Genomic DNA, 12,500 nt, shown 5'->3' with positions numbered 1-12,500 from the left:
CACAGCTCTGAGCAGAGTGATGGAGCAAATTATTCCGCGGCACAGTTGGAGCGCTCCGTACTGATGAACCATGAAATTGTGATTTGTTCGAGCAAGTCTGGATGGAGATTTGAACGAGTGTTTCTGACTAACATTTCCACGCATGATTAGTGACTTGCACTTTGATTAACTCGCGACTTACACCCGAATATGTACATATAAGCTCCTGCTTTTATCCCAAAGAAAGAAGGGAGTGGGTTTAATTGCAGGCCAGTGTCGGGGTGGAGTCTTACCGAATCTCTGGGGCATTGCGTCTGGGGCTCAGCATTCTAGAGGAGGGAGGGAGGGAGGGACAGAAGAACCAAAGAAATCAAGAAAAACACTTTTTTTGGAAAGAAACAGTGAAAATATGCGCATAAAAGAAATGTAAATGAATGCAGCGTGATGAGTTAATGGGCATGCGAGGTATGAAAATGATGAGTCTCTGCAGACAGATGGGTCACGGCGGTCGGCGTAGTGCATACACGCTCAGACCTACTATATAAGCTGTGGATCAGAGACGACGACTGCGTTCACAAGGACAAAAGGGTCAAAATCTTCGAAAAAGTGCCGAGTCGCCAGGGACAAAGAGGACACGTCACTCCCTCGCCTGATCACAATCCTGCTCCTGTGCGCTCACTCTCAGCCCGCTTCACTCTCTAGAGTCTGTCTCACCGGCGTCCTCTGACTGTCCAGCTGTCATACAGACAGGAGCTCTGCTTTGAGTGTGACCTGAGGGGAAATGTGTGCGTGTGCGATTCAAATCGGTCAGGAAACCAAGTTACAGTACGTGCAGCGCTGTGTCCAAATGACATGGAGGACGAAAGTATAGCTGCAGTGTGTGGTGAGCTCTACTACGCTTCTACTTCTAACAATCCCAGTGACGTCAGTCATGGTTGACCATGGAAAAAAAGAAGATGCTTGTTTTCCTCTCTTCTCTTTTGGTGACAAGATGCGGGTTTAATCTAGATATTAAGATTAAAAACATGCCATAGACGCAGTTCACGTCAGTCAGCATAGAGGAACCCCACAATATACACCTTACAACTACAAGGTACTACAAACTAACTCCTCTAAATGGGTTTTTAAGAGTTATAATTAAAAACACATGATTAAAACAAGATTTCCGATTGTTTAAACTTCTTAAATGTGAGGGTTTTTTTTTTATTTCTTTGCTCTGGATGACAAAGAAATCATTAAAAGTGAATCATTCTGGTTTGTGGACAAAACACGACATTTAAGAACATCATCATTTCCAGGTTTGATGAACACTGATCCAGATTTTTTGATATTTTATGGACCAAACGATTAATCGAGAAAACAATCAACAGATTAATCGATTATCATTAGTTGCAGCTGATTGTATAATGTATGGAGGTCACCACAGCAGTATCAATGGCCTTCCCAGTACCAAGGTAGTATAAAATAATAATAATAATATTAATAACCACAAAAGCCTTGATCTCAATGCAATCAGTGCTTCCTCACAGCGTTTTGAACTTCAGTCTGTTCTGTTCAATTCTCAGAGAAATAAAGTGCATGCTGAAGGTTTGCCCATCATTATTCATTAAAAGCTGAAGCTCACCTCCAGCTCTCTAAAAAAGACAATTCCTCTGAAGATTTTATTGGACGAGTGCTGAACTTTCAACCCTCGGGTTTTGCCTCTCAGGCTTTACAGACGTCTACTGTCAGGACTCACAGAATCAGTTCTTTTCAGTCTGTGCTTAAATGTCCTCCTTAACTGGCCCATTTCTGAGAAATGGGGAAAACTCGACCGTGCATATTTTCTACAGGAAATGTAATCACTGGCTGGATTATGTGTATTTTTCTTGTACATGTACAGAACCTTCATTATTGGCACTAATTGTTGGGCCGGGCAATATGGCTAAAAATATAATTGCAATAAAAACAGCTTTTTAAGTGGATTCGGATAATTACAGCAATAAGTACAGATGATTAAAGCTGAGGTAGAAACATAGAAGCAGTTTTAGGTTTAAGCTCCAAGTGTTAATGCGAATAAACATTCATACTCTTACTGAATTATTCTTATTAGCGGTTAAAGTCATGTGTTCTTCCATCATATGTTGTTTTATAGACAGCTTTGGATGTTAGAAACATAACTGAATAAGGTTCTTGTTATATTCCTGCTAAGGTAATGCCCAGCCTTTGGAAATAACAGCTGCAGACTTTAGACTTTATTCATATATATATATATATATATATATATATATATATATATATATATATATATATATAGACCTACATATAAAAGCTAAATGCCATTCTTAATTCATACCTTCAGTATGTGGCAGGAAAATGTGGCATTTATTCCATCCTAATTTGCCTTGTTTGTGTTTTAATGATATGGTATAATTAGGTTTATTTTCTGTATGTTTTTGTTTGCTGACATGCTGTTTACCCTCCGCTATCTCACCAGCCCACGCTGAGCCAAGCTCACTAAGTGAGATAAAGACAGAAGCTGCTCATTTCGTGCACTGGACCGCCGTCTCCCTCGAGTCTCATCACAGCCTCTCCACCTTCTGCAGCTGATAACCACAGATCAAATAAATCCCACAATCTAAGTACGCACAGTCAGCTGGACTCAGTGTGGCACTCTAATCTAAGGATGAGTATCGACCGGCGTGGCGTTTCCTCTCATCTCAGTTCACCTGCGGCGACAGGCAGCCAATGGCCTCGTCTGCATCTCCTGCTGTGATAATTGTCACCAATCAGCCGTTTGATTGACACTACTTGCTAGCAAATGGCTGCTTGTGTCTATAATGTCTACTGAGAGTGCTGGGAGGTACCATTTCTTTAGTGGGCGGGGAATTCAGGTTGTTTGTGTCAGTCCAACCAAAACCTGATTTTTAAAAAACAGAAGAAGTTGTCAACAAGACCATAAGGTTAAATAATTAAATATTTATAAGTAATGAATGGTAGAATTTTGCTTTTGTTCTCTGTTTTGTTAGATGATGCATTTAATAAGGCAGATTTAATAAAGATAATTCAATTTACTGCTTCCTTTCATTTATATTTTTAAGACATTTTAAAAATAGTTGTTTCCTTTTGTCTATGAATGAATTAAATAAATAAACTAAACTAATAAATAAAATACATGAAATGGTGCTCAACAAAGTACCGACTAGTCTCCAGCTAATAGGTCAACTACTAACAAGCTGGAAAAAGGGCATATCGCCACCTAGTGCAATGGAGTCTGACAAGTTTACTTCCATTTCCATCGAGTGCTTGTACACAGGGACAAGGACAGCAGTCCAATTACAAGACAGAGTTGAGTTACAGTGACTGGTGCTTAACAAACTCTGTGTTTCAAACAGAAATCTTTTAAAAAATAAAAAGCATCGAAGCACTTCTTGATAAAAAAACTAATTTGTTGTCGCTCCAGAAGTGCAATATATCAAACAGTGGAGTATAATGGAGAATAAAATCTGGAATTAGATAAAAGCACAACCTTGAGGAAGGCATTAGATTAGCACCAGTGTGAAGTTACTGGCTGTGAGTGTGAGTGACAGCAGAGAGCCACACACAGGGATTCACATGACTGTTTGCACAGAGTAATATGGAAAGACGTTGTTGCCTGATTGATATTCAAACCGAGTGTGTTTTTCACTCTCTGCCCCACAGTCTCTCTCCCTTCATCCCCACAATCCATCAATCTAGCCAGTCAGCTCGGAGGCAAAACACAGTGTGGGGGGGGAGGGGGTGAGAGAATGCAGAGATAGAGAGGGTTACCTAATAAAGCAGGAGAGGCAAACAGAAGTGGTGAATGAGAATGAAAGAAGCATGAGGGCAAGAGAAGGAGACAGAGTGAGGGAACTGGAGAGGGCGAAGGAGATGAGGAGAGAAGATTGAGCTCCACAGGTTTCCTCTGAGGCCAGCCACAGCTTGATTAATAGAGGAGAGTGCAGCATCGGAGCGGGACAATCAGTCTGCATGCTTGGCCGGTGTGTTGTGTTAGCGGGTAAATGAGAAGACAGCATGCCACTCGCCGTTGGGATTAACTCTGCTCGTGACAGCACAGACACACTCACTTAAAATATCCACACTTATCCATGCGAGGACGACTGTGCTGTATGTGTGTGTGTGAAGAAGTGAGACGTCTTATGGTGACAGGATGAAGGAGTGTGGAAGGAACATAAAGAGTGAGGAATGTACCACTTCTCGGGGGAGGAACGTGTCTTCCTGGCGTAAGATGAGGAGCCCCACAGCTCCGCCCATGGGCGTGGCCCTGAGCAGAGACACCACCTCCTCCTGGGTTCGTCCATTCAGGTCCACTCCATTCACCTGAGCAGGAGACACAATGTTTGGGTTTAGTTTGTGATATCCTAGATAACATCACGACTACAAATCCTGCTTTACTGCAGAGACTCGGCTGCAGTGACTTCATCTGGATGGAAAAAGAACTGTGAAAAAACAGCTTTGCAGTGTTTTCAGTGTTCAGAAATGGAATTTAATGTCACTAAACACCTCAAAAGCCTGTAGAGTTAATGGGGCACAATTAAGAGTATGAAAACATGTGACTTCATTTCAAGTCCTTTCCATCTTAACTAGTTATACTTTCAATCCAGTTGTTTTATTTTGATGGATTTCATCATTTATCCCCCATGAAAAGTTTGAGAAACACAAATCCATGTATAACTCCATCATTTTGTTACCTCCAGCAGCCTGTCTCCTGCCTTGAGGCGGCCATCTTGGATGGCAGCTCCCCGAGGAAGAATGTTCTTTACGTAGATGGGTGCTGAGCCGCCGATGGGAACGTCCCGTGATGTAATACTGAACCCGAGTCCCTCGGGACCTGGCAGACAAGAAACAAATGGAAGAGGGGTCACATGATTCAGGAACCAGGTTTTTCCCTCTGCAAAGCAAAAACTACAACACTACGCCAAGATCACATTATTTTATGAACTGCTGTCGTGGACTCTTTGAGTTTTGCAGTTTGTGGGTGAGAGGATGCAGCTGGAGAAGACACTGTGAACATCCACTGTCAATCACACCATAGCCACACCCCCAAGGTAAACCATGACTAATGGCGCATTTCCACCGGCTCTACTCGCCACACCACTCCGCTTTAAAAGACTCCTGTTAAATATAGAGGTTTCCCTGGTAGTTGTTGGAGATTAACCCAAGTTTTTAGGATTATTAAGTAGTTTTAAGTGATCTACAGTTCGGCGCTGTTCGGCTTGATTTGTGTGTGGGACGTCCTGTGACAAAATAGTACCTGGTGCCAGGTACTATGCTAGTGGAAACGCTACTTAAACCGTGCCATTTCCGCCGGTGGAAATGCGCCATTATGGTCTGTCTGACTCCAAATGGAAAGATAACTTAGAAAACTGACATCGTGTTGCATTGAAGAAAACCTAAAACAAGTGAGTGTGGCCGTAAACCCCTGAAGAAAAGAACAGCAGCAAATGGAATCCTCCATTGATAGATGTATTGTTTTGCTTAGCTAAGCTAGTAGGAGTGACGTGAGGGAGCTGTGAAGAGGAGGAGTCAATGAGATGCATTCAATGACCCTCGTAAGGAGCAGCTTCAAGAAGCCTTCAAAAGAAGAAACTTCTGCAAACATTGCCACCTTGTGGTAATATTAGCGCCACAAATGAGGTAGTCATTGAAGAAATACTTTTTTTAAATCAATTCAATCATTGTTCAGTCTTGTATATTTTGAATACAATCACGTTTTTGAGTTTTTTTTTGCCTTTGACTTGCATATTTTCTTTGGTGCTCATCTCAAGGTCACATCCTTCACACTACATGACAAACGTCATGTAGTGTAACTGTCTGAATGTGAGTAGCAGAACACTTAGCTGCTCCATTTTACATCCTCTACCTAATCCCCTGCATTGATGAGCCAATCAACTTCCCACAGGCAGACAAGGTGTGGTATTATCCTCGCCGGTAAATGCCTGTAGCGTTGCTGGCTTTAAACGGGGAGGCGGATCTTTAAAACTCCCATTAGCTTGATTAAGACGTAGCTAAGCAATTCCCTGTGTAGAATGGGATTCTTTGATTGATTTTGATACTCGGTGGGATTTGCGAGCAGGCCGGTGTTTGCATCAAGCCCATAAACGATGCGGGAGTTTAATCTCCGCTGGAAGCTCTGGGCTTAGGTCGGTACTCAAAACACAAAACAGACGAGCCAAACGGCCTCTTCGGAGCCGCCATTAATCCCCGCAAGGGTCTGCTCCGACAGCGGCAAACAAAAGGTGGGATGAGAAAAGATAACATCTTTGAGTGAGAACACAGCAGATCTCCTGGTAAACGCTGCACAGTGGGCAGCATTTTTCAGGGTATTATGACAAAAGGGGGGAAGAGTGGGAAGAGGAAACAATATGATAGAGGAGAAAGTGGAGATAGCTGTGAGACGGGATGAAATGCGCAACAAGCAGATGGGTGTTTTTATCTTTTATGTTCTGGCTCAACTCCAGCCCTGAGAGAACGAAGAGATTCTGGTGTAAACTTAAACAGGCATATGGTGCAGCCCTGTCAGACTCTTTGCTGTGGCATTTGACAGAGCACAGGGACCAGCGGCTGCTTAGCAACAAGCGCTCTGGCCCTGAGACCTGGCACCAACACCTGCTATCCTGTTGGCACAGGTCTGTACCACCTGTGCCAGCTGTCAGTCAAGGGCTCCACTAACGAGATCTTCCCCAAAGTTTTATTCCCAACATTTAATTCTGCGCTTCCACCTCACAGATACAGCACAGCTTCCTGTGCTCAGTCTAGTAAACTCTGGATGTCTTTAAGCCGGTTACATCAAAGCTCAGGCTTTGCATGCTTCTGTATTTAAGTACTTTTTTCATCAAACCTACATATGTTTGGATGTGCCGAGGCTCTAGGAAATTGCTTGTTTATTTCGCTTGGAAAACAAACCACCTTTATTGGTGAAGCATGATGTAAGAATTTCCCACACACGCAATAAACAAATCAGCTGACACTTCAAAAGAATGATGCAACACACCAAGTCGAAACTGGAGATTTGTCACAACGCTTTTTTTACCTTTAGTAATCTTCTAAATGTGCATCAAACTTAATGGCTTCAATACATGTTTATTAATTACTAAGAGCTCAAGTCAGTAAAGTAGCTCCTGGTTATCCAAAGCTCAATTGGATGCAAAAAAAAACGTGTGTCCAAGACGAAGAACACACTTGTTTTCCACTACATCATTCTGACCCAGCACATAATGAAGTGTTCCGTCAACTATAATCCCCTTATAATGATTGTGATTGTTTGATTTAAAGTATTTTACAGTTATTTTAAACTGAAAATTCACCTTTATTTTAAACACATTCTCTTGACCTCACCTTTCTTTAGCTGGATGTTGAGTCGCCTGCCGACTTTTTTGGTGTAGCCTGCTGTTGGCGTGGAGGTCATCGCCCTCTGAGGCGAGTGGACGTGGCCTGTCGGGGGTTTGGCCGCAGACACTGGCGGGTGAGTGAGTGGTGGGTAGCCGTTGTTCTGCTCTGGGTGAGCGTGGGAATGAGGGTGAGAGTGGGAGCCGTGTCGCGACATCCTCTGCGGGGTGTGGTCGATGCTGGAGACGGTGCTGCCGCTCACCGAGTCGGGGCTGAATCGGCCCGAGGCGTACGCCGGGTTCCTCTCAGTGTGGGACAGCTGCTCGTAGTGGGCCTTCATGGACGACGGCACCACGTGGAACATGATGAGCGGCGAGCGCATGGCCTGACGGAACATGTTCTGAGCTCTGACGAAAGAGAGAATTATTTAACTTAATTCAAGCCATTCTGACAAAAAATAGGAAATCATACTCATCTGCAGAAACTCCACCTACCCACAAACCCACACTATACAGTGCACTAAATCTATTTTCACCCACCTGAACATTCTGACATGTTAATTAATACTTATTACGAGCACTCGCAGCTCTGGAAAAAAAAAAAAAAAGGAGACTGAATCCTCCTCCTCGACAGATCCATCACATAATCCCCTCATTTGGCTCCAGATGAAGGATACCACTATCCCACAGAAAGTCTGCAGAAAATCCTCTTTTAAACCCACTTCACTGTGAGCTCATGTACAGTAGGTGTGAATGGAAACTTAAGTTGGCTGTCAGCACCCTGTAACAGCGGAGCCTTGTTAGCACCACCTGTTTCAATAAAGCATACAGTGGAATGGCTCTTCCCTCGCTCCCTGACAGCTGAGCGGACGTTTGAGAAAATTCCAGGGCCCCGGAATTTTACGGCTCGTCACGGCCCCCGAATGACGACTAAAACTTCCCTGCAGATTTGTGTAAAAAAATTCCAGGCCAACTTTTCCCTCCGTCATGAATAATCTTCCATGTGGACGATGGTCTCGTCTCGCCATCTTTACAATTTTAGGCTGGATCAAGTAACAGACGAGATGTAATCTGCTCCCTTACATTTATTTAAAACACTCGCACAAGAGCAACTGTTGATGTACTTGTAACAACAGAATGAGTGGAGCTCCATATTCTCATTCATGGTTGTAACAGCATGGTCCACTGGGACATGAAAACAGTATAATATTACTGGGATTAAAGAGGTGTTTCCGCCAAATTATATGCAGAAATGTCTCATTTATCTCCGTCTTAGTTTAATTATAAAGGGTTTAACCAGATTTCCACATCCACGACAGTACAATCAGGTGTTGTAGACATGTAGACACCAGGGTCTTTGTATTAAGAGTCTCTTCTATAACAATAATAATATTATATATACACATATATACATATATATATATATACATATACATATATACATACATATACATATACATACACATACATATATATGTATGTATATATATATATACATACATATATACATACATATATATACATATACATATATACATATACATATATATATATATACATATATATACATATACATATACATATATATATACATATATGTATATATATATATATATATATATATATATATATACATACATATACATATATATATAACATAAAACATACATACAGGATTTAGAAAAGGAGGTAGGGGAGTTAGCAGGTGGGATCAGTTATGCGGGGATTGAAAGCATGAGACAGGAACAAGGCTGAGAGGCAGAGGCTTTGAATGTTAGGAGCCTCATTTCCATTCCCTCCAATGGAAAGACGCAGACAGGTGTTACATTAGGAGTCCAGTGGAGCTGTTACTGAAACACAAGGGGGATAAAAGCCAGGAGAACTACAAAGACTGCTTCAATGGTGAGGGTGCAACCTACGGGAGTTAAACAGGGAGGCGACCACAGCACAGTAACAGGCAGCAGAGGAGCCGCCGCGTTTAAAGGAAAACGGAAGGGAGAGAGGTTTTAGGAGAGGAGAAGCAGAAGGTCCAGGAAGTCAATCACACAGAAAGTCCAGGAACCACCGCGGCTCGGCGGCGGTTCCTGCGCGCTGCTGTCTTACTGTTCAAAGCGGATGTTTCGGAGGTCTCCATTATTGATACGGACGATACAGTCGTTCTCCTGGAAGAGGCCTTGCTGCTCGGCCTTGCCTCCCCTCTCCAGACGCTTGACCAACAAGCCAAGAGTCCTGAAATGTTCAAAGGTTCATGTCAAAGAGATTATAATGAAGATAATCTGGAGGCTGGACTGAGGAGGGAGAGACTGTTGTTTTGAATCCTTGAGATTCATATTTTGTATTTTTATATTAAATGTGGATGCTCACACAAGACACAACAGCACGTGGATTTGTGGATAATAGAGCAGAGTCTGAGGAAGAAAATTAAACTGCCTCCACAGACCTAATCAAGTCTTCTTCAGCACACAGTCCAGGTCCCGTGTGCATCAAGGCTTTTTGAGTGTCCCCAAAGGTAAACTGTGTTGATTTTAAGGATTTTACACTCGGCCCAGCCTCTGGCTTTTAATTCAGTATGAATGGCAATGTGATTATAGCAAGAGGCCACAGAAGTTCAGGCGTTGAAAAAGTTCAGAGACAATTCCGCTGATTGAATCCGAGCGAGAACACAATGCGATTTGCTGCAGAGACGGGGGCCGTTTTTCTCTGATGAAAGCCGGGGCATCGTAATCGCGGCATAACGCCCCAACCTGACATTTTACCAATAAAAGAAAAGTGCATTATAAATGTGCTTTTAGGCTGATTAAATCACGCAGCGAGAAAAGTGATATGATCTTGATTTTCAATAAAGCGTGTCAGTCTGTTTGTGTAGTCACTGATCATATTTGTCAGTCTTGGGGGGGGCGGGGCGGGGCGGGGGGGGCGGGGAAGGCTGCAGCTGCTGGCAGACTGTAGCTGGAAAATGACAAAGACTGACTGGCCTATAATGTTTTTAAGAACCAGGAACATTAATCATAACATTAAGTAGTAAAAGTCAGGTTTGAAACTGTATTGAGCTTCAGGACTTGAATCACAAAAGCCTCCAGTCTCCGGTCATATATTTAAACCAGATGTGAAATTCTTCTAATTCCATCCCAGCTTTGTTCCAGCTGTGTGAATGTGTAGCAGGTATGTGTGTGTGTGTGTGTGTGTGTGTACTGCTCAGTGTGTGCTTTGAACCATGTAAAGCTGATGTGACAGCGGCCCAAAAAAAATATGACGGTCACTTACAAACTCTAAACAAGCATGATTGATCACTGTAAACTGGCAAATAGCTTCATGATGCTGCCGTGTGTGTGTGTGTGTGTGTGTGTGTGATGAAGTGATTACACACGGGCACCAGAGGAATGTCCGGTATGCATTTGTGTGTGTGTGCGTGTGTGCGCGCCTCCTGCAAAGCTGCACACTCCTTACATTTTTTTTTTTATTATTTCAAAACCACCCAAAGACCAAATTAACATATAAAGGTTTTTTTTTTTTAAGCCAAATTCAACAGAGGCAATTCATGCTGTGATGAATCCACAATGAGGCTGACAAGTCATCAGCTACATGAGGTAAAATAGGCAATTTTCTTCCTTTTTTAAAAAATCAACCGTCAGGTCAGGTGTGCGACACCGAGGCTTGGAAAAAAGAAAACCCAACTAAAAGTAAAAATGTTAAAAATGAACAAAAGAAAAACTTAAACACGGTTATTTTAAGCATAAAACTGCTCGCGGACTAAGTAGAGTTATGTTAATGCTTTGTGCAGATCCAAAAAATGTACTAATTATGAGATTCACTGAAAGTGTTGAAGCTCTTTTTCTAACCATGTGTGATCTGTTTTTTTCTTTTCTATACGTTACAGTAACATTGACGCCACATTATGTGTCTCCTTCACCGTCTTCTAGGCTCGCTCGTGCAGCATTCTGGGTATTTTTACCTGCGGTCCCTGCCACTGAAAGGCACCACGTGGATTCCCAGAGGCCCACCGTCGTTTGACACCTCCACCAGTTTGACTATGTCTCTGGGATGGGTGGTGATGGATGGATGGAAGATGGAGAGACGGAGGAGAGGAGAGGAGAGGAGAGGAGAGGAGGAGAGACGAGACACCATGTGGGGGAAAACAAAAACAGGAAATGTGATGAGGAAAAAAAGGATGACGATCAACAACAGTGGTGTAAGTGAATAAACAATAAAAATCCAAAAAGCAAGAAGGTGCTGAAGGAAACAAACAAAAAGAACAATCTAAATAAATTGAACATATGTAAGGAATGAAAAGGAAGACTGAAGCTTTTTACGATTACACACACACACACACACACACACACACACACACACAATTTACATTATATAAAGGTAGATAATGAGAGGCAGAAAAGCCTAGTTACCTATCGATCTACAAAACATATGAATTCACATAAAATCTTATCTTCTTTGTTCAAAAGTACTTCAAAACATATTGAAAAAGGCATTTAGTCATTTTTAAAGGAGGTTTTCTTTTAAAGCCAAGACATCAAATATAATCTTTCCTGAGATTAAAGTGTTTAGCACCTTGTTAAAATCAGCTGCTGAATATAAAAACGTTTGCCGTGCAGTGTTTGTTCTAAAACAATGAAAAACAAATAATGTGCTTCTTATCAGGTCGAGACTGTTGATGTCCAAACAGCTCTGCACAGCTTTAAACATGACAGACTAAACATAAGTGTGAACAATCACATTTATGCCCACATTAATCCCTCGTCTCTAAAACACCGCATACGTTCCATTTGTACAGTTTATGAGTGGTTTGTTTTCACTTGTTTAACAACAGACAAACACATACAGAGCAACATTATATAAGATGCCAAAACCTAATCACTTCACAGCTCTGATACAAGGACTATGATTAACTTGGGGGGAAAGTGAGCCCCTTGTTGTCGACCGAGAGGCAGAGAGAAGCCAGATTCTCTGGGAAATCACAGGAACAATAACAACACCGTACCTGCATATTAAGCTGGAAGCATGCGACGGAGCAAAACAACAAAACACGACGACAGTTGTTAATAATAAGGGAGTTGAATGGGTTAGTGTGTGGGAGAGCGCTGATGGTGCGAGAGAGAGAATTATGTAAATCAGGAGGCAGGGATGAAAATGAGATTTTCTACAAAACAAACCTGGATC

General features: G+C 42.3%; 1 protein-coding gene across 1 annotated transcript in view; it reads right to left on the bottom strand.

The window, feature by feature from the left end:
* The window catches only part of LOC122781630 (partitioning defective 3 homolog), a 175,649-nt gene that overhangs the window by 98,066 nt on the left and 65,083 nt on the right, over positions 1-12,500 (bottom strand). The window contains exons 6-9 of the mRNA XM_044045450.1: positions 9,432-9,557; positions 7,339-7,736; positions 4,692-4,831; positions 4,192-4,320 (exon numbers count right to left, since the gene is read on the bottom strand). Coding sequence (XP_043901385.1) covers positions 4,192-4,320; positions 4,692-4,831; positions 7,339-7,736; positions 9,432-9,557 — 793 coding nt within the window. The remainder of the gene's footprint in view (positions 1-4,191; positions 4,321-4,691; positions 4,832-7,338; positions 7,737-9,431; positions 9,558-12,500) is intronic.

This window comes from Solea senegalensis, linkage group LG1, assembly GCF_019176455.1.
Source record: "Solea senegalensis isolate Sse05_10M linkage group LG1, IFAPA_SoseM_1, whole genome shotgun sequence".
In the NCBI taxonomy this organism is placed as follows: Eukaryota; Metazoa; Chordata; class Actinopteri; order Pleuronectiformes; family Soleidae; genus Solea; species Solea senegalensis.
The sequence above is the reverse complement of the archived record's forward strand: the minus strand, read 5'-3'. Positions and strand labels throughout refer to the sequence as shown.